General features: G+C 38.0%; 1 protein-coding gene across 1 annotated transcript in view; it reads right to left on the bottom strand.

Annotated features, from left to right (window-relative positions):
- SHLD2 (shieldin complex subunit 2) overlaps nucleotides 1–21,873 on the bottom strand; it is a 33,560-nt gene extending 11,687 nt beyond the window's left edge. Inside the window, exons 1-4 of the mRNA XM_080925976.1 lie at nucleotides 21,848–21,873; nucleotides 17,226–17,302; nucleotides 11,228–12,736; nucleotides 7,853–7,960 (exon numbers count right to left, since the gene is read on the bottom strand). Coding sequence (XP_080782102.1) covers nucleotides 7,853–7,960; nucleotides 11,228–12,731 — 1,612 coding nt within the window. The 5' untranslated portion in view covers nucleotides 12,732–12,736; nucleotides 17,226–17,302; nucleotides 21,848–21,873. The remainder of the gene's footprint in view (nucleotides 1–7,852; nucleotides 7,961–11,227; nucleotides 12,737–17,225; nucleotides 17,303–21,847) is intronic.
- Between the last annotated feature and the right edge of the window lie 495 nt (nucleotides 21,874–22,368).

Below are 22,368 nucleotides of genomic sequence, written 5' to 3'. Positions count from 1 at the left end.
TTGTCTTCTGAATTCCACACAGAAACCCCACCCCCACTAAACAAACAAACAAACAAACAAATAAATAAATGTTTAAGAGAACATATTAATGAGATTTGCTAATCAAATTCAGATTCTTCTGAAGGAAAGAAAGATATGTTCATATATATGATAGATGTATGGCTAAATTTGGTTGTTTTTTTAGAAATCAAGAGTTTATAGACTAATCTACCATTATTCGTTCTTTCTTCCATTAACATGATCATCTGCTACATTAACACCTAAGTATTTACTCACTCACCAGAGGATCATCCACTACATGACAGGTGTTATACCAGGTGCTAAGGAGACAGAGAAAAACCACATTATCACAATCTCAACACAGAAGAGTTACTGATTGACCTAGTGACAGACGGCAACAAACACTCAGCGTAGAATGTAAACTGAGGACGGGGGCTGATTCTCAGTAAATTGTTTACCTAGCACTTGGGTGGCACTGGGCTCTATCCCTAGAATCATAAATGGTCAGGAGTGATAAAAGGGGGAGCAGTTATGAAAAGAAAAACATTCCTGAAAATAGACACAGAAAAGGAACTACCTAGAAAACAGCTGGCTGACATCTCCAGGGAATAAACTGGATAAAGCTGAATATCAGCTATGAGAAAAAATGTGTGGTGTCTGAAAATCTCTAGCATAACAGCAAGGGAGAAAATACACAGTCTGTCACAAAGGGGTTAGTGTGGTCTGGGGAGCCCCCTCCTCACACTGCAGTCATTCATAAGACAAAGGCCACAGAAAATACTGTGCTCTCACAGATATTTTAAAGAGAGAAAAAGGAAGGAATGGAACAAAAGTTATAGATGACAACAGCAAAGAAAGAACATGTCCCAGGAAAAGCTTCTGCTCTTAGCAGAGCATCAGCAAGACACTTGTTTTCAAAGGTCTTTCACATTCCAGTAGCTTAGTGCTCGAGACCCTCAGTGAATCGCAGTCCTGGGACACTGGAGCAAATGTCATCGAACTGGATTTTGAATCACGACCAGGAGACTTCAGAATAGGTGGAAACATGGTATTAAAACTTCCCAGCTCAGGCTGGAGAGACAGCTCAGTGGATGAGGGAACTGGCTGCTCTTCCAGAGGACCTGTGTTCAACTCTAGCACTTCCTGTAGCTCAAAGTGGTCTAACTCCAGTTTCAGGGAATCCTATGCCCTTTTCTGCCCTCTATGGGCACTTTACACATGTGATGTGCAAACATACGAGCAGACAAAACATTCATAGAATATAAAATAAAAGTCTTTAAAAAAAAAAAAAGAAAGAAAGAAAAGGAAAAGAAATCCTGCCAGAGACAGAGCCTGCAGGGTAACATAGACAGGTTTCAAGAAACACTCAGACAACAGAGATCACAGCCCAGTAATGGGATCACTGTCTAACAGGACTCCTAAATGACTTCCTAGAGGTATGACCAGCATTTACAGCCTCACCTGTGAAGGACTACCTTCTGACAGGACCAGGATCTGAGAACCAACCTCAACCTAGCAAAAACCTGCCTAGGCAAGAACAGCATGCACATTCTGACCTCAGAAGGACCACGAGGAGGGTAAGTGGGATTTGTGCCCAAATCCACAATGGCCTGCCCCACTGACATCTCAGCTACACCATAGCCAGGCTCCACTTGCACATTGAAGGCACTCCCTTTGAAAAACACAACAAGGGGCTGGAAAGATGGCTCAGTGGTTAAGAGCACTGATTGCTCTTCCAGAGGTCCTGAGTTCAATTCCCAGTAACTACATGGTGGCTCACAACCATCTGTAATAGAATCAGATGCCCTCTTCTGGCATGTCTGAAAACAGCTACAGAGTACTCACATAAAATAAATAAGTAAATAAATCTTTAAAAAAGTAAAAGAAAAACACAACAAATAAAATGACAACAAATCCAAGAAATAAAAGAAATTTAATAAACCCAGATGCATAAATCCCAATGCAATAAAATATACTAAAAACTATATATACTAAAATATATAAATATATATGTAATGCAGTATAACTCCTCCAAAAATCACCAATCCTCAAGTAATAGCCTCCAATGAGAGTGAACCAGATGGAATCCCAAAGAAGTCAAAAGAATATGTTTAATGAATCCAAAACAATACGAGAGAGAGAGAGAGAGAGAGAGAGAGAGAGAGACAGAGAGACAGAGAGACAGAGACAAAGACAGACAGACAGAGACAGAGAAAGACAGAGAGAACTGAATGAAATAAGGAACCTCATACTAGATAGAAAAGAAGAATCCCAGAAAGTGAACTACTAAGAACTACTGAGGAAAAGCAAACTGAAATACTGGAAATGAAAATGAAAAACTCAGTGTAAGCCTCACCAATAGAAAAGATTAAATAGAGGACCAAATAAGCTTAAAAGCAAAGTGGAAGAATTTGAATAGTCTAAAAAAGGCAAAGAGACATTAATAGGAAGGCAAGAACAGCACTCTCAAGCCAACTGGGACTTTAAAAAAAGACAGAACCTAAGATTCATGGGCATTAGAAAAGAAAGCTTTCAATCTAAAAGCATAGAAAATATTTTCAACAAAATAGTAGCCAAAAAAAAAAAAAAAAAAAAAAAAGCCCATCAATTACAGGAAAAGACACTAATCCAAACATGAGGCATTTAGAACATTAACCAGACAAGATCAGCAAAGAACTTTCCTCATTATATTATAATTAGAGTCCTATTATATGGAACAAAGCAAAAAAAAAAAAAAAAAAATAGTACAAAGTCACACATAAAGATGGCCCATGGCTGTATCAGACACCCCTAAAAAGAGTTTTATGGGGTCTAGTGCTTCAAAGTTCTAACATTTTGCTTTTTCACGAGTCAATTAAACCCAATCTGCTCAACATTGTCCAAATGTCCCGTACATTCCTTGTGTTTTCCCTTTACATAGCATGTTCAAAGTGGAGGTTTATACAATAGGAAGCACATTTTAAATACTTTGTCCTAACATTTCACAAAACTGACGGTGAGGCTGTGGTAAGGGTCACTGTTACATTCAGGATGGGAGACACCGACAGGACCAGCGCCTGCTGTTCCATCAGTGATTCAGAATAGTACTCACTCTGCATGATAAACTGTTTCAATGTGGCAGCCTTAAATACTTACCTATTTGTCTTTTTATAAAGACAAATGTGTTCTGTACTCAAAAATAAAACTTTCTAAAGGGAGAAAAAAGGATGAGCCCATCGAAACTACTGCAGATTTCTCAACAGAAACTTTAAAAACTCTAACAGAAATGACAATTCTAGCATACCCTCAGATACATGTTGTAGTGGAAGGAGGAGGAAAAACTTCCCATAATAAAAACAGGCTAAAAGGAATTAATGACCACTAAGCCAGCTCTACAAAAGATACTTAAAGGAACTATTTGCACCAAAAAAACCACAGGAAAGAACAAACTACGCTTGAATAAAAGTAGGCAGAGAGGAACAGGAAGACACCAACCACTGCACAACCAGTCAATAAGCACAGCAACACTAACACTGCCAATAATAACTGACTGTAAGTGGTTACAATGCCCAGTAAGAAACAGTCTAGCAGAACAGATTAAGGACCAAGTGTGATCATTTTAGCTAGTCTGATTCTCAACCTAGAAATGTCTTTTTATTCTTTTTAATTTTATGTATTTTTTTCTGTACTTTATCCCACTGGTTAGCATCTCTAAGATAGTGTTAAGTAAGAGTGATAATAGTAGCATCCTAGTCTAATAACAAATTCTTAAAAAACAAATTTCCATTATATTTTCAATTCAGATGATTTCCCCCTTGGGTTTTGTGGTGGTTTGAATAAGAATGCCCATATAACACATAGGCTCATGTATTTGAATACTTAGTCATCAGGGAGTGGCACTACTTAAAGGAATTCTAAGGTATAACCTTGTTGGGTAGGTGTGGCTGTATTAAAGGAAGGGTATCACTGGGGATGGACTGAGGCTTTATAAGCCTAAGCCAAACCAGAGTCTCTCTCTTCCTTTGCTTGGAAATGTTACCTTCAGTGACAGTGGATTATTAAATACATGGTGCTAATAAGGCACATACATGATGTTCCCATGGACACCTGCTCCTTCTTGTTTCCCTTAGTCCTCTGGGAAGTACACTAGTCATGAAATGTATTTATCAAGCTATGGGTAGTGCTGGCTTTTCCCTATTTATATTTGCATTAATTGCTTACAGAGCATACCTGATGCTAGCCATGACATTACACTACAGGAAAACTGTACTGCCTACTTTTGTTTTTTAAAATTGTTGAACTACTTAGAAAATAATCCTTAATATAGTTGAACTTTTCCTGTGAGTAATATTAATCTTTTCACCTAACCCTAGGCAGAATTAAATAGATATGGGGGGACAAAAAAGAGTTGACGTGGTCATAGTGTTTCATCACAGCAACAGAACATTGGCTAAGACAGGTTTTATAAAGACTCTTTATGACTTAGGGAAATTTCCTCCTGTTTCTAATAATGGATATTGAATTTCATCATAAGACTTCTTCATACCTATTGGCATGATCGTAAGTGACTTTTTAAAATGCCCTGTTTGCAGGCTAGAGAGCTAGCTCAATTTGCAAAGTACTTTCTTCACAAGCATGAAGTCCAGTTCCCAGTAAACACATAAAAACTCTAGGCATGTAGCATATGCTTGTGGTTCAGCCAGTCTAGCCTAGTTGGTGAGCTCAAAGACAAAAACAAAAACAAAGCAAAACCATGATTCAAAGGAGGTGTACAACATTTCTAAGGATATATCACTCAGGGTTGCCTTCTAGTCTCCACATGCAGGGTGATAAACACACATGTGCCTTACCTTTCCACACGAACACATAAACATATATATGCATTTAAAGAACAACTCTTATCTTTGAGACAGAGTCCTTCTATGGAGTCCTGGCTATTCCTCTACTCACTGTGTAAATCAGGCTGGCCTCAAAACTCTGCTCCTCCCTCCCAAGTGCTGGAATTAAAGGTGTATGCTACCACTCCTGGCCTTTATGTTTTCAATTAATGTTAAATTTATAAAAATAGTTACAAATATATAAAGTTCCTTTATATTCCTCACTCTCTGTCCTCTAATGTGAACATTTAACATATCATACAACAAACTTTCTGACTTTATTATTCTATTAATAGTAACAGTAAAAGGATATAAGTGGACCCTTATAAATAAGTATTTGTTTTACAAACACAGTATTAATATACTGCAGGACAGCCAGGGTTACACAGAAATATCATGTCCTGTCTGAGAGGTGAAGAGATAGAGAGAGGACTCTGTTTCCTTATAATTTTTTTTACAATTTTATTCTTATTGATTTCTGATTAATGTTATTATTTTTTTGTTTCTATGACTTACTTAGTTGTTTTGCAAATTTTCAGAGCTTCAAATTCTATTTTTATTCTTTCACTTTTATCGGTAGAAGTGTTTGGCTAAGAAATATTAGTCTGTTAGCAGCGTTAAGTATATCCTCTGTGTTCCAATAAATAACACAGCTGTTACTTCTGCAAATTTTACATCACTCCTTTAAATCCAAATTTTGTCTCAAAAGTTTCAAAACTTAAAAAAAAAAAAAAGCTGTTTGTTGTTGCTCATGTTTTATAGCACTTTTGGAAGGATAGATTTACACTCCTCCTTGATGACAGTCACTGGGCTTTTGGCAACCTATTATGGAATTAATGTCTCTGAAGATATAGCATGTTCTATGTGACCTTGTTTACATACAGACCTAATCTATTAAGCAGATTACTTAGAATTTCTGTCTCTTTAATTACATTTTATATATTAGAGCTGTCTTGTGCCATTAGGGAAATGACTTCTCAAGGAGTTCCTTAGAATTTATTACTTAGAACATCTCTTAGAATGAATTAAGCTTTTAAAAAAATACAATGACAGTAAAAGTTAAATTGTGAAAAAGATAAACTGTAAAAGGTATTGCTGGTGTCAGGGGTCAAATCCATGTGATGCACATGCTATAGGCCAGGGCTCTATCACAGAGCTTGATTGTATTTATTTACTAAAGTTTATTTTTGATAAACACATAAAAATTATACAAATTAATATGATGCTAATATAATGCTTCAATAAATAAACATATCATAAAAGGTCTAAATCAAGTTAGATACACCTCTCTCCATATAAATTTCTTGTTTCTTTATGGTAAAAACATTTCAAATACTTAATTCTAGCTTTATTAGTCACCCTACTGTGGAATAGATACCTCATATAATTTTTCTTACAGATACTCTAAAATATGCCATTAAAATGGTAATATAATTGCTACTAAGTAATTTTATTTCTTTTACTTATTTTGCAGTGTTGGAAACCAACCCAGAGTCTCCAAATTTTGTTAAGTATCATTACCTAAGCTGGCTTCAACTTTCTATTATTCTTCATCTGCTACCCAAGTAGCATATGATACACCACATGGCTAGACATCAAACCATAACGTAGGCTATATTCCTGCCTTTGCAAAGTCTCTAAAGTAGTATAGCCAGGATGGAAAACAGTTTAGTGATCTTTTTTTGTTGGTGGTGATGGTATGTGTGGTTTGTTTGTTTGTTTGTTTTGATATAGGGTTGCTCTTGCATCTCTGGCTATCCTGGAACTTGCTCTGTACACCAAGCTGGCCTTGAACTCAGAGATCTGCCTGCCTTTGCCTCCCAAGTGATAGGATTAAAGGTGCACACCATCATGACCCAGATGGTAATTTCTTATAAAACTATGTATGTATTTGAAATACAACCCAGCAATTGCACCCTAGAAATCTGTGCCAAAGATATGAATGAACATTTATGTTCACATAAAAATTTATACTCTTAAAAACCTCAAATGTGAAATAACTCAAATGTTCTTCCACAAGTGAATAATTAAACAAACAATATTATACTCATATAACAGAATACTCATCAACACGGAAAGAAATGCTTGTGGTATGTGGTTACCAAAAATGTAGGTTTTCTCGGCAATGATAGAAAAGGGTTCAAACTACATTAGTCTGACTATACATCCAGTTGGACTTTTCATTATCTCAAAGATTCAGAGAGGCCCAGGAATTACACAGGTAAGCTTCAGAAGTCAGTAGAGGAATTTAGATGTTTTTTTCCCTTTTCTTATTTTTTCCCACCTGTATTTTTCTGTAGACATGGACCACAGCATCTCAAAAAGAAAACTCATTAAATGTTAAGAACTACCACTTTGCAGACACCCTAAGAAGAAAATGAAACATGAACCACAATACTTTGTGGTTAACAAAACACAAGTTCATCTTTTTTTCTCTTCTAGGCACACAGCTGTCACCTGGGGCTGGGGTCCCCTGTTTACTCTACCACAGTCAAGTTTTATTTTCAATTTTTTGAAAAGAATGGGGATAGAGCACAGGCTTAGCACTTGGTGGAGACCTATGTTCAATACTAATACTGCAAAAATAAAATAAAATAAATGAGTTCTAATTTCAGCTTACAAATGAAAATAGCTACTTAGGAAAAAAAAATTTCACTCAAATCTTTCCTAACATATCTGTTTGCAGACTTACAATGGCTTACAATGAGGTAACATTCCAGCAAACCCACCATAAACCAAAGATATATCAAAATGTGTTAAATACACCTAACCTACCATATGTCCCCACTCAGCAACACACGCGCAGTGTGACATCTCAGTGGTTCACCTTATAATCAGATGCTGACTGCAAGCCATGGCTCTCTGCCACTGGGAGCATCACTAGTGCAGAAAAGATCAAAATCCAAAGTATGCTCATACTGGTTTTGTACAATCCTAAAGCCAAAAAGTCCTAAATTAAAACATCCTAAATTCAGTACATTGAAAATATGCCTTACATTTTTCAGGTTGGACACATGAATAACTTCCAAGATTGAGTAACTGACTGGTAAATGTTGACTGGAGTACTGTCTCACCAACCCACTGATCCTCATAAACAGCAACATCTAAAACAAAACAAAATAAAATCTGGTCACGCCATAAGCTCCTTTAGACTGTGGTTAACTTATTAAACTCATAGCAGTAATAGTAGTCAATTATAGCAAAATATTATGTGTACATCTTTTACACCAGGCAACTAAAGTTCTGTTATGCAGAAAGATCTACACAATTGCTCAAAATGATAAAACAGCAAATTTAATTTCTGAACCTAGCCTTTTACCTTCTGAGGCAAGAGCAAGCCAGGAGTCACCTTGTCTAAGGGAAGGAGAGGAAGCAACATTCACATTGCTTTCAGATGACCTTGCCTTTCCCATCCCAAACCCCACTACTTTTTCCCAGCATGCAACAGTAGGAATGATATCACACCAAAATGGCAGAACACCAGCATTAGTGAAATACTGAGGCATTCCCCTTTTCTATCCAGAATAAATCAAACCCCAATACCATTAAAATCATGAATATGAAGAAATTCTTGGGTGGAACTACAGCATGTGAACATAGTCAAGCCTAGAAAAATACATGAACACTACTGAGAATTTGTTCCTTCTATCTCAATACTAGGACTCTTCTTTTTAACTCTAGCAGTTGACACTCAGACAATTCAAACCTCTGACACCTTCTGTTGCTAAGTCTATCATGCTCTACACAGAACATGTTCTAAAACTTACCTCTTACACAGAAATGTTCAATTCTGAGATCTCTATTTGCACAGTTGAATGCTATCAATTAAAAATGGATGTCATTCATAAATTTCTATAATTCACTACTTAAGACAACATAAAAATATAGCTTTCTTTTCTCACAAATTTCCCATTTGTTCCACAAAAAGAAAACAATAAACTAGACATTTTCTTTTCTTTGTTTGTCTGGTTTGGGGTTTTTGTTTATAAGGGGGGCAGTATTTATTTTGTTTTGTTTTTGAGACAGAGTGTCACTACCTAGCTCTGGCTGTCCTGGAACTCTCTGTAGACCAAGATGGCCTCAAATTCACAGAGATCCACCTGCTTCTGTCTCTTGAATGCTGAGATTAAAGGCATGCACCACTACACACAGAGTTCAATATGTTTTTAAAGAAATAATACAACAACAACAAAGATACCTTTTAAAACTCATAAAAGTAATCTAATTGTCCTATAATAGAAAAATGGGTAAATACATTCCAGCAGTCACTTGATGTTACCTAGTTATGTAGGGATGTTAGGAAAAACCAGAGAGGTAGCAGGACTGTTTCTATACACCTAGAAAAGACCTGAGACAATCACAAACAAACTAGACACGTTCTTTTCTTGTTGTTTGTTTTGGTTGGTTGGTTGGTTGGTTGGTTGGTTGGTTGGTTGGTTGGTCGGTCGGTTGGTCGGTTGGTCGGTCTGGGGATTTTGATGTGGGGGGAGGGTTACTTGTTTTGTTTCAATCACAGTGAATCATCTTGAGGTAAAATGGACTTACTAAAAGTGACCACAGCACAGGTCCACTCACCTCTTTACTGTTGGGAAAAGCTAACTTCTTTGATACTCCAAAAATGTGTCTTAACTCTGGGAAATAAGTTCACATTAAATGGGTTAATATAACAAGAAGATCAGAACTTTTGTCTTTATTTACAGTGAGGTATTATTTGTCAAAAAAACAGTATTTACAGTATGTTCTCACCTTGCAAATAGATCTATAGTTGGGAAGCCATATCACAAGCAAAGAGGTATTCTGTAAGTACTGGGTCAGATAAACTAACACTCCAACAATAATAGAACAGCATATAAGAGGTGCCAGGTTAAGCCTGTTTGTTTTAATCTTGTATTTACATTCCATTAAAGATTATTCCTAAAATCCAAAGCAAGCATGCTAGGACACATTAATTAACGATCTCATCTCCCTGCAAACAATTTGGTATTGTATTAAACACACTGCAATTTTCATTTTCTCAGCTGAGGCTAACAGAGCCTCGTTCCATCATATACTTTCTTAGCTAGATTAGTAAGATTAACTAACTTCTTCTAGCTTTACTAACTCTGAATTGTTTTTATTCTGTATTTTGTTTGTTTGAGACAGGTCTGTAACTAAGCTAGCCTCAAACTTCTTTATAGCTGATGCTGGCTTTGAACTCTGGAGCCTCTTGTCCCTGCATCTTAAGTGCTGGGATTACAGGCCTGAGCCACCATGCCATGCTACTGTATTGACTTCAAATTAACTAAGAACATGTAACAAAATATTAAAGCTTTTATTCCTGTATGGTGGGACTGCATATAAATCACAGCAAAAAGAGGCTGAAGCAGAACCGATTTCCTCCCAAGCTAGGCTACATACTAGAATCCTGTTTCAAAACACATACAAAAAAAAAAAATTCTTGTGTTAGGTGAAAATGGAGGGTAAGAATTGTATCTTCTTTATGATTATAACTATATAATAGGGATATAGAGCCAGGCGATGGTGGCACACACAATTAATATAATCTTAGTATTAAAAGTGAAGTCAAAGGCTGAAGAGATGGCTCAGTGAATAAAAGCACTCTCCATGAAACCAAGAGGATGGAGTTTGTATCACCACAAGTAAACGCTAAGCCACATGGCAGCCGCCTGCAATCGCAGAATGAGAGGCAGAGGCACAGGATCTCTGACCAAGCTGTCTATTTACACTGACAGAACTGGAGATCGGAGGTCAAGTGGTCCTGCATCAATATAAGCTATCAAGAAAACTCCAAGCTTACAAACTTACAAGCACACCACACCCACAAAAAAAATAACACCATCAAGCAGTGTGTGATAGCGCACGCCTGTAGTACCAGCATTTGGCAAACAGTCAAGAAGAACAAGACTGAAAGGCCATCCTCAGCTGAATAAAACAGCATATTAAAGGCCAGCCTGGGCTACACGAGACTGTCACAAAACAAACTAAACATCAACATCTGTGTCTGTTCCTTCAAGAATAGTTTAACGTGCATAGCGCTACTGGGGTGGAGTAGCAGAGCTGTTGACCTCTCCTAATAACACTGCTAGTAAAGTGAGAGAGTTCGTCAGACAGCAGAGAGGAGCCCAGTGATAGCACTCCAACTGACACATGATGGGTGATTACTACAACCAACCAGGGCAGGCTTCTTAGAGGAGAAGATGAATGGGAAGGCAGCACAGAACAAGAGGGAAACTAAAGCCTGAGGAAGCAGTAGGAGATCAACACATATGCTACAAGGGGTCAGTCACACCCAGGGAAGACAAGTGGCAAAGGAAACAATAACAGAAAACACAGCTTTATAAAAGACAACCACTATACCTTGATGGCCTTACCTGTAAGTAAAATTATATCGCCAAGAAACACTGTAAGTGCCCAAAACGCTGCAGTCCTCCACAGAACAACCCTCTTCTTAATTTCTGACTGATCAACTACTACAATCGTTGCTAATGGCACTTTAGAACCAGAATTTGGTCCAGATTTTACATTTATTTCCTTTACATGACATGGAGTTAGCACCATGACTAAGCAGTTATACTTCCGACTTTTAGAATTACAATTTTTTATTAATGTTATTTTTTTACTGTCCTTAAATTCAGACATGGTCTTCTGAGGCACTGCTTTGGCTGCCTCTCTTGTATTAGAGTCCATCCTTGGCTTCTTGGACACTTGATGGACTTGAGAAACAGCTTTAGGATGATGGGAATTGTCTTTAGAGCCATGGCTCCTTTTAGCTGTACTTTGGTGGAAGCTGCTTAGTTGGGAACACAGCATTCCTGAGCTACACAACTCAATGTGTACCTCATTTGGTGACAGGTTTTCTTCATTTCTACAAAGTTCTTGAGAGCTTATATTTTCTTCAAGATTTTTTCTAGGGTTTATGCGAATGTGACTGCTTTCTGATTCAGGACAAACAGGGCTAAAAAGTTCCAGGGAATATGCTTGGCTTTGCTCACTTTCAGATCCTCTTTCAAAATCTCCACCAGGCTTACCAAAATCCCCCTCAGTTACTCTGGCTCCCTGACTCCCTGTGGGTCCTGCCTCCATGTTTATAGCACTCTTGTTTATCCAGTCTTGACCTTTGTCATTCCCTTGAGCTAGAAAGGCACGCTGGCTGGCAGTCATCACCCAAAGAAATTCAGTGTCAGGAGATAGTCTCTGGTCTGAGACCTGCCCAACTGCTCCCTGAGATGGTGGTTCACACTGTGTGTCAGAGGAAAAGCTCTCCTGACTTTGTGTTTCATGATGTGTTGTTGGCTCCGGCTCTGCTTTCACAGCCTCTGGCCCTGTATTCTGTTCAGTGATACAGCCCAGATCCAGGTTGGATGCACACTTAGGATCTAAGTGAAACAATTCTCTTTGAAAGTTCTGAACACAGGCATCTGACTGATTTTTAGATTGCTCATCTATAATTTTCTTATTTTCACATTGAAGCTTTTGATATTTTTCTTCTTGAGATGAATGCTGAACCCCGTCCTTAAGCCCACATATTTGTACAGTTGTCTTACCACTCAGGTTAATCTGGGACTTTACACTCTGTGTTTCAGAAGTATGTTTAAAGTCCTCTTCCTCCTGAGCAGTCCTACTCTCAGACGTCGTTAAAAGGTGGTCATTAAGAAGGGCAGGAGGGCCAATGCCTTGAGGAACTTGACAATCTTCCAGATTTTTAAACTCCTGATTTCCAGTCTTCAGATACAAAGAATGCTGTTTATAAAAGAGTCTGACTTTTTCCCAGGTGTTGGCAGTGGACACTAAGGAAGTTGTTCCCTGTGATACTGTCATTTCCATTGGAGCAAATGGAGCACCCCAAAAAATGTGAACTTGAGATCCTTGACTCATAATTTCTGATAAAAATAAAATTTCAAAATTACTTTTAGTATATTCTTATATCTGTTAAAAACAAACTATTGATCACAAACATGCAGATTGGTTATTTGGGTATGCTATTCAATTATAAAATTAATAAATAAGAAACTATAAGAAAATCAAGAAAGTCTTCAGTTAAAGGCTGATCAAAGGGACAGCAAGGTGGCTCAGTGGGCAATAGCGCTTACTATGAAATTCTGACACCCTGAGTTCAGTCCCTTGAAACCAGGATATAGGGAGGGAAGTGACGTGACTCTCAAAGTTGTCCTCTGACCTCTACACACACAAACACACACACACACACACACACACACACACACACAATAATAATAATTTTGAATTAAAATTTAATTTTAATTTTAAAATACTCAGAGAAACAAAGTAAGCATCAAACAAGTACATTTTTAGAATGTTCATTTCTTATGCTGTTAAATTCTGCCCCATTTAAATAATAATTTGGTTTTAAAGGGTAGGCGTTATTTAATATTGTATTATATTACCTTTAAATATCCATCACTTTCACTCCATAGATTCTCAGTCCTCCTCTGAACTCAATGTCAAAACCAATATACAAGGCTCAAATTAAGGGAAAATATATGGGTTTTGTTTAAGTGAGGCTCTCTTTAAAATGTACAAGTGATTTAGTATAGTAACTGAAAATTATTGTTTCTATACTTTTCACTTTTTTCTTTATTGGGGGGTATCATATGAGACAGGGCCTATGTAGTCCAGGCTGACCCTAAGCTAACTACACATCTAAGATGTCCTAGAATTTCTAGTTTTTCCTTCCACCTCCCAAATGCTGGGTTTACAAGCACATACTACCATGCCCAGCTTTATCTTTTCTATAATATGATTTTTCTTTTTTTATTCCTCCCTGCCTCATTTACTCATTCATTCATGCATTTCTTCCCCTCTCTTGTTTCCTCTCTCCGTCCTTCCTTTCTTTTTCCTGTGGCACTCAAGGTCTAACTCAAAGAGTTGTTCATATAATATATAAACACATAAAAAGAAACTCATCATTTAAACCTTTTCTCCATTAACTATGGCCCCTGGTGTAAGTAAATCAATCCTATTAATTGGTAAAGAATCAAACAGATTGAGTCATTACTTACTCTGACGACAAACTGGACTAGGGTAGGGGGGCGGAGGAGTAAGACTATCTGAAAAGTGGTCTTGTTTTAAATTCATTACCATTAATTCCAAAATGGGCCATAGCAATCCTGCACACATAATTTCTTTTAAAATAACCATTATATCTCTTCCCTCTAAATCTACTGACCCCTCACATACAACAAATGATTATATTGCTGATTTCTTTCACATTTACCAATACAACTCCATGAGATCTAGAACTTTCACACTCCGTGTGTGTGTGTGTGTGTGTGTGTGTGTGTGTGTGTGTGTGTGTGTGTGTGTGTGTAGAAACACATGAAGAAGCCAGAGGAGAAAGACACTAAGTATCCTCTACTGCTCTCCCCATATTTTTTTCTTTCAGACAGTGTCTCTCACTGAATCTCTAGTTTTCTGCTCAGGTTAATAAGCTGGCTGGCCAGTAAGCTCTCAGAATCCACCTGTCTCTGCTCTAACAACACTAGGGTTACCTACCCACAGGCCATATGCAGCTTTTATGTGAGTGGCTGCAGATCTGAACCCATGTCCTCTTGCTTACAAGAAAAAGGTGCTAACTCCAGCCACGTGAAATCTAATAGTTCCGTGCACGACTCTCTTCTTCACTCAAGTACCAGATCTCAGTCAAGCTGTGTGCTAATTACGGTTGAGCAAGATAATGACACACGACAACTGCATTAACCTACTTTGTGCATGTTGGAAATAACAAAAAACTAGAGTTATAAATTAGAGGAGGAACAATTGCCTACATGAACAACTCTTTTGAGTTTGATCTCAAGTGCCACAAGGAAGAGAAAGAAAGAAAGAAAGAAAGAAAGAAAGAAAGAAAGAAAGAAAGGAAGGAAGGAAGGAAGGAAGGAAGGAAGGGAAGGAAGGAAGGAAGGAAGGAAGAAAGGAGCGGGGAGGAAATGAATGAATGAATGAATGAATGAATGAATGAATGAGGAATAAGAAAATCCTATGAGTCTGGGTATCTCATGGTCTGACTGATTTTAAGACAGGGTCCTTGCCTGCAGGCCAAGTTGTCCCGGAAGTCACTGTCTAGGCTGGCCTCAAGCCCATGACATTCCTTCTGTTCAGGCCTCCACCATGCCTGGTTTATCCCTGGAGTCCCAGCATTCATGTGAAGCCTCCCCTCTGAGAAACAACTGGTAGTACACTAAGGTAGAGGATAGCAGGAGTGGTGACAGCCAACTTTCTAAACATACACTAGAGAAAATAACAGCCCACAAAGAAAGCAGTGGATTTGCAGCAAAAACATATAAAGAGGAGATCCATGTTAATATAGATGCATCTTCTAGACACATAAATCTTAGTGAAAAATTTAATAGTAAGAATCTATAAACCTTTAATCCCAGCACCTAGGAGGCAGAGCCAGGTGGATTTCTGTGAATTAGAGACTAGCTAGCATAGTCTACATAGTGAATTCCAGGAGAGCCAGGGCTATATAAAAACACAAAAATAAAAACAAAACAAAAAAAAGAACCAAAGCAACAACAATATATATCATTAGCCAGGCAGTGGTGGCACATGCCTTTAATCCCAGCACTCAGGAGGCAGAGACAGGCAGATCTTTGAGTTCAAGGCCAGCCTGGTCTACAAAGTGAGTTCCAGGATCCAGGACAGACAAGGTTACACAGAGAAGCCCTGTCTCAAAAAACAAAACAAACAAACACACAAACTATTTTTAAGGGTATAAATATATGGAGCTTTAACATGTGCTAGAAATTGAAAAGCAAGGGGCTTGGGAGCTGCTCAATAACTGCCATGCAAGTAGGAGGCCCCGAGTTGAATCCTGGGGCTGGAGAGGCCTCGGCAGCAGTCAGCATCCCGTTTGACCCTTTAACCCATGTGTGATAGTAGTCTGAATGAGGAATGCCCCCCCAAAAGCTCAGTTTTGAGCTCCTGGTCCCCAGTCTGTGGCTATTTGGGGAAATCAAAGCTTGCTTTGAGAGTTTATAGCCATTTCCGGCTCTGAACTGCTTTGTATCTGCAGTTTAAGATGTGGTCCCTCAGCTTTCTGAGGCCATACCTCCATAGACCATAAGACAAATACATTCTTCCTTTTATAAGCTGCCTTAGTCACAGTGTTTTATCCACAGCAACAGACAAGTTACTAATACATGAAACAGCATGTGGAGGTAAAAGGAGAGAAATGACTGCAAAGTCATCCTCTGGCCCCACACAGGCACTCCCCTCCCCATCCACACATGCTTGGCAAGAAATATCTTTTTTGAAAAATAAGACGGATAGCTACCTAAGAACAACATTGTCCTCTGACTTACACACACACAGGCACATGTGTGTATTCATACACATACACACAAACACACAAAATAAAACAATGAAGGTTGAAGCTGACCTTGGCAAGCAGTCATGGGACTGTGGTAAGGATACTCCTAAGGCAACAACTATATTGATGAAGTTGCATTTTTAAGAACTGGATATGGTTACAGGGATATTTGTTAAAATGTTCAGAAATATTTATAGTTAAAAGCCTACACAGAAAAGCATCAAGGATCAGGACTAGGTACTAGCACACATTTACATTTCCAGTATTTTGGAAGCAAAAGCAGCAGGGCTTACAAGTTTAAGGCCACCCTGAGGCTACAAAGTTAGGATCTATCTCCAAAGGATCATGAAGGATCCAGATTATACATGGCTGTTTTAAATACTTCTATGTTCAATTTTTATGATATCTGATTATGTATTATTTTCATAAAGTGAATTTTTTTTTAACTTGGTCATTCAGGCATTTCTTTCACAGTCTTCAGAACAACAGTCCTATTGCTGATATTTAATATGAAAGGTGAGAACAGTGATAGCAGCTATTAAGTTTATCAACTAAGGGCCTGGAGAGATGGCTCCGTGGTTAACAGTGCAGCTCTTTCAGGGGAACCAAACCTGGTTCCCAGCACTGACGATATCAGCAGGTTCACCACATGCTAACGCTACCTCCACAGAGTCCTCCTGGGAGTCCCAAACGTTCTGGTACACACACACACACACATTTTAAAATGTGTTTAAGAAAAGTATTAATATACTAACAAGTTTTAAAACAGCTAAAATGTATAACAGTAAATTACTATAAAAACAAAGTTATAGCAATTTTAAGGCATCACATTATAACTCATTGAAAACCAAAGAATTAAACATTCTTATCACAACCACAAAGCCTGCCTTCATTTAACCCTCATAAAAATAATCTACATACGCAATAACTGGTGTATCAAGTTTTTCTAATTTATACGTCATTATTAGATTCACCACAAGGAGGCTCCAAATAGCACTGCAAAAACCTTCAAAATGCTATCAAGAGGGAGAGAAAATACTTACATAGCAAGTCAAGGCATAAAAGTAACCATTGATAACAAGCTCTCCTCATGGACCTTGGGTTCCCGTTAGCCTAGAATCTGTGAAAGGAAAAAACAAAGTTTTATGTTGCTTCTTTGTCCTCTTTCTTCAGCCTGCTTAAATTTGTCTATTACAACAATTTAGCTACGATGCTTTCAATATGGAGAACCTTCCAATAGAACTATCAAAGGTCAGTTTTCAATCCTCACTTTACTGCCATTTGCAACTGTTTATCAACCCCTTCCTCAAACATTCTACATTTTCAATTCTGTGAGATCACCAAAATAAAATTACCTTGGGGTTTAAAAGACAGATATGTATTAATTTATTTAATAATCAAAATAACTTTGTCAGGCATTATGCTAGCAATGGAAAATCAACAATAGTAAGAGAAATTACTGCATTTATATTATAATGGGGAAGATAAAGTGATGATCATCAAAGAGAGATAAGAAATCCTGCAGAATTAAAAAGCAGGACGTCAACAGAAAGGAGATGTGTAAGTCAGCATAGTGAGCACTGAACTGCCTATCACCCGCATCTTTTAGAAGCTCTTAGGAATATGATTAGTTACAACGTTGAATGTCTAGGGGAAAAGTGAAGCCCAGAATCATCCCCATTCCCCAAACCAACACAGGACCCAGAAAGCTGTCCTAGTTGGCTTACCTAAGGGCCATGCTGGCTGTAAGATGTACATGCATGTCTCCAAGAGCTACAGAAAGAATGTAAAACATTCCCCTGTTCTGTGTCTTCACTTAGCATTTTCTCAGTATCTTGAAATCTGATACTCACTTCTATCTCTATTAAGACAATAACAAAGTCCAAATTGCCAAATGGGTACTCACAGTACTCTCATAAAGAGACACTCTGTTCCTTAGTTTCAGAACACTGCTCTTTCCCAACCAGCTTCTCCACTGATATGGTTTTTATTTTTCCATTCTGCATTTCTTGGGCTGCCATGTTATTTTACACAACTATACAAAACTGAATCATTTCATTCCCACATATCCAATGATATAACCAATTATGCTTTGCAAGTTTGTAACCCTTCTTCAATGTTAGACCTATTCATATTCATAGCATTTCTAGACTGATACTATCACAGAAAATTCAAAGATACAAATTCAAAGATGTCCCCTCCCTTCTACGAGGGGGTAGATGTTGGTACTTACACTGAGTAACACAATCAGTCTTAACACTTCAGAGATAGCCCCCAGATTCAGAAATGAATCCAAAGTATGTAAAACACATGGTACTTACCTATAACGATGTATTCATTTATTTATCTCAACAAATAGCCTGTGTGGAATTTCCACCCTTTAGGAATTAGCTAGAAAATGGCCTTGACTATATAAAACTGATTAATCATAACAGGGCCGCTTAGATGACTCAGGAGATACTAAGTAAGTACTAAGTACTTAGCAGGTACTTACTAAGCAAGCCTAATGAAGGCCTGAATTCAATCTCTGGAACTCACAATGGAAGGAAAGAACCTACTTTTGAGGTTCCTCCAACCTCCACATACCAAGGCATGCACTTTATCTACACACACACACACACACACACACACACACACACACACACACACACACACACATACACCACCACCACCAAATAATACAACTTTTAGAATTATACCAAAGGGTGCTGCTACTAAGTCTAAGTTATAGGGATGATGAGTATGTGAGTGGGGTGGACAGTGGTGAAGACTGGTAGGTAGTAGTAAGATATTGATCATAGAAAACTTACATATAAATAGTCATGGATAAATGGTGAGTTTCAGTGATTCTAGGCTATATTTTGGTTGCACTCAGAGGGTTAAAGCTCACTAAGATACCAGGTAAAACCAGCAAGTACATATCAGTTACCACAGTTAATCATTACACGGTTTCTCAATCTGCAGAAGGCCACCCGTCAAAAAGACTAATACATCACCGTCTTTATCTTTAGAATGGTCAGAGTCTGGTGAGAGGGTCAAAGATTTATGAAACAGGATGAACTATATCAGCAGGTTTTGTCTTTGCCCACACAACTAAAAAAAAAAAAGTGCTTCTTACAAACTCCATGTTATTAAAAGAAACTACTTTCTCTACCCCATAAATAACCTCACAATTACAAGTAACATTGCAGTTATGAAGGATTTTTATATTTATTCCCCCAAATATCAAGCAATTATAAGATTACTCAATAACATCTGTGGACAACAATGTAAAGAGGGGATCAGAACCGAAAGCATCCATTTTGGAATAAGACAGGAGGTACGAATTCAAACCCCTCTACTCTGACACTAGCAAGTGTAAATAAAGCCAGGTGACAGCACAACGGGTTCATTCTATTAGTGCACCTGTACATGTCTCTTACATTCAGAAGAATATTAAGCTTCATTATCTGTCAAGTGAGATTTGTTAACTGAGCATAACATTATTTCCTACCTCACAGTATTGTGAGGTAACACACAGTAATTATTAGTATTGGCTTTCTATGGCTTTCAATCTAGGGAACCGCACTCACACAGACTTGCTGACATGCCCGACAAGCTGTATTTCCTCCAAGTTTTTTGCTCCTATTATATTTTTACACAGTAGCAATGATAAAATTGAAATTTTTTACTGCCTTAATCTATATATGCTAAACCCTAAACATATGTTTTTAATTGCCACACAAAACAATGTTTCAATCTTAGTTTTAAATTTTAAACTTTAATTATTTATAAAAACACTGCAAATTTTTAAAAAAAAACATACATAGAAATTAAACAGACCCAAAGTATATTCAGCTCAATGAACTTCTAGACAGTTAGAGTCGCTATTTGGAATAGAAGCTGTGGAGCTTCACACTGAAGTTTATATTTCCATCATCAAATATATTTTATGCACTTAACTACCACCAAAAAGGACAAATTCACAACAGTGGGAACGAGAAAAACAAATTAGTTTCACTCATAACTTGCGTTCGTTTTTAAGTAGCACACAGAGTAACGAGTTTCTCTGACATTTGTGCTTTACTCTGACCCACAAAGCCCACCCCCTCCCATCTCCAGCAGGCTCGTCTGCCCCTAGTCACCTGTCCACCTTCATGTCACATGTGTTTATTGCCCTGACCATTCCTCTTCTTTCCCACAGGCCCCTCTCCAGTTTTCTGGCACTCCCCGCACCTGCACAGAGACCTACAGAAAACTACTAGAAACTAGGATCTGCACATGAGAGCGGACAGAGGTGTTATCTGAGCTGGGTCACCTCCTCAGAGCTGCTCATTTCCTTATAAATTTCATATTTTCACTTTTGTTTACAGCTGAATAAAATTCTATAGTGTGTATATAACAAATTTTTATCACCACACATCTACCAGTGGAAATCTAACCTAAGCTAGACTATAGCACAGGATTGCCTTCAATTTAATTCTCAGCAAATATGCATACAAATGAATCTTGGGACATTGAAACTGATTTCTTTGCACTGTTAAAATAAAAAAGCAGCAATAGACATGGAAGTGCACCTGTCTCTGGTGAAATATGAGAGTTCATACAGCCAGGCTGGCCTTAAACTTGGCTCTGTAGCAAAGGATGCCTAACCTTCTGGTCCTCCTTTCTCCACCTACAGAGTACTGGGTTTGTGTAATACTAGCATTGAACCCAGGGCTTTATGAACGCTAGGCAATCACTCTATTAGCTAAGCTTTGTCCCCATTTTTCCAGGAATGCTCTGTATTTCTGAGTCATGTGGAAGTTCTAATTTCAGCAGTCTGAGACCCCATCACATGGGTTTCTACGGAGTCTGCACAGGTTTACACTCCCATATCCTCCCCAGCATTTTCTGCCATTTATTTTCTTGGTGGCACCCATTGACTGGGGTGAAACAAAATCCCAAAATAATTTTTGTTTCCCTGCTGGCTAAGGACACTGAACACTTCTTAAAGTATCATGGCCATTTGTATTTATTCTTTTGAGACTGTCTGTTCCATTCATTGGCCTATGAACTGGCAATTTTTAGGTTTGGGGGTTGAATTTTTGCAAATTTTACATATTTTAGATATTAAGTCCTTTCCTGAAGTATAAGTAAAGATTTTCTCCCATTCTAAACAATGTCTCTTCACCCTGCTGACTGATTCTTCTGTCATGCAGTTGTTCAATTTCACATACCACCATTGGTTAATCCTTAAAGCTACTCCCTGCACTGTTGCTGGGGTTCCAGTCAGTGCTCCCCAGGAAGAGCTGGACAAGTTGATTTTGGTCATGTTTCTTCTAGCTGTCTTCAACATTTTATGGTTATGAGAAATCCAATGTACACCACTTCTCTGTAGACCCATCAGCTTGACCTTTTTTGATTTAATTGTCAAACATAGTCAAATTCTCTTTCCTTCTCTATTAATTCTTATCTTTGTATTAGGATTTTCTAAATTTTGGGCACAAGCTAACATTAGTTCAACTAGTATTTCATTATTATTTAAATGTTAACAAGAAAAATGAACAAAATGTTTCCCTTTATTGCTTAAAGTTTTCCCATTTGTCATCTTTCTGAGAAAATTATAAAATGTGCATAACAATATAAAAACAGAATGTACTCATGTATGCATATAGCTCTTCACTGAGATGACTGTGCAACTTACCCTCAAACGTTTTGAGAGCGAAGAACATGAGGACCCTGGCACGGCATGTTTAATGAGGATCGTTGTGGACATATCCAAATTCATGGTTTCTCTAACTAGGGGAAAACAAAGTAAACAAGCTAGATGAAACTTCACTTCCTATGTGAATGTTCTGACAACTGGGGGGAAAAGCAAATGCTTTGCAAAGAAGGAGAAGGAGAAATTCCCAATGTGCTGCAAGCAGGACAAGGTTCACCTGCACTACTCTAACTTTGGTGCTTTGGATGGTGTCAACAGTGTAATTACAGATGTCTCACTTGAATACCAAAGATGGCTGTAGTCAGCCTGCTCAAATCCACCAGCAAAGGACTCAGTAGCCAGAGGACAGAAAAGGCAAGTAAGAGGCTCACAGGTAGGAGCCTGCATTGCTCATCATCTCCCCAACCATTCTTTTGCCCCATGGAACAAATGACCCAGCAGAACCCTTGAAAGCAAATGGCAGAAGGTGGGATGAGGAGCAGTATCCAAATTGGAGTAACAGA

The sequence above is a fragment of the Micromys minutus genome (assembly GCF_963924665.1).
Source record: "Micromys minutus genome assembly, chromosome: 12".
NCBI classification, from domain to species: Eukaryota; Metazoa; Chordata; class Mammalia; order Rodentia; family Muridae; genus Micromys; species Micromys minutus.
Note: the sequence above shows the minus strand (reverse complement) of the source record. Positions and strands in the feature narration are given on the sequence as shown.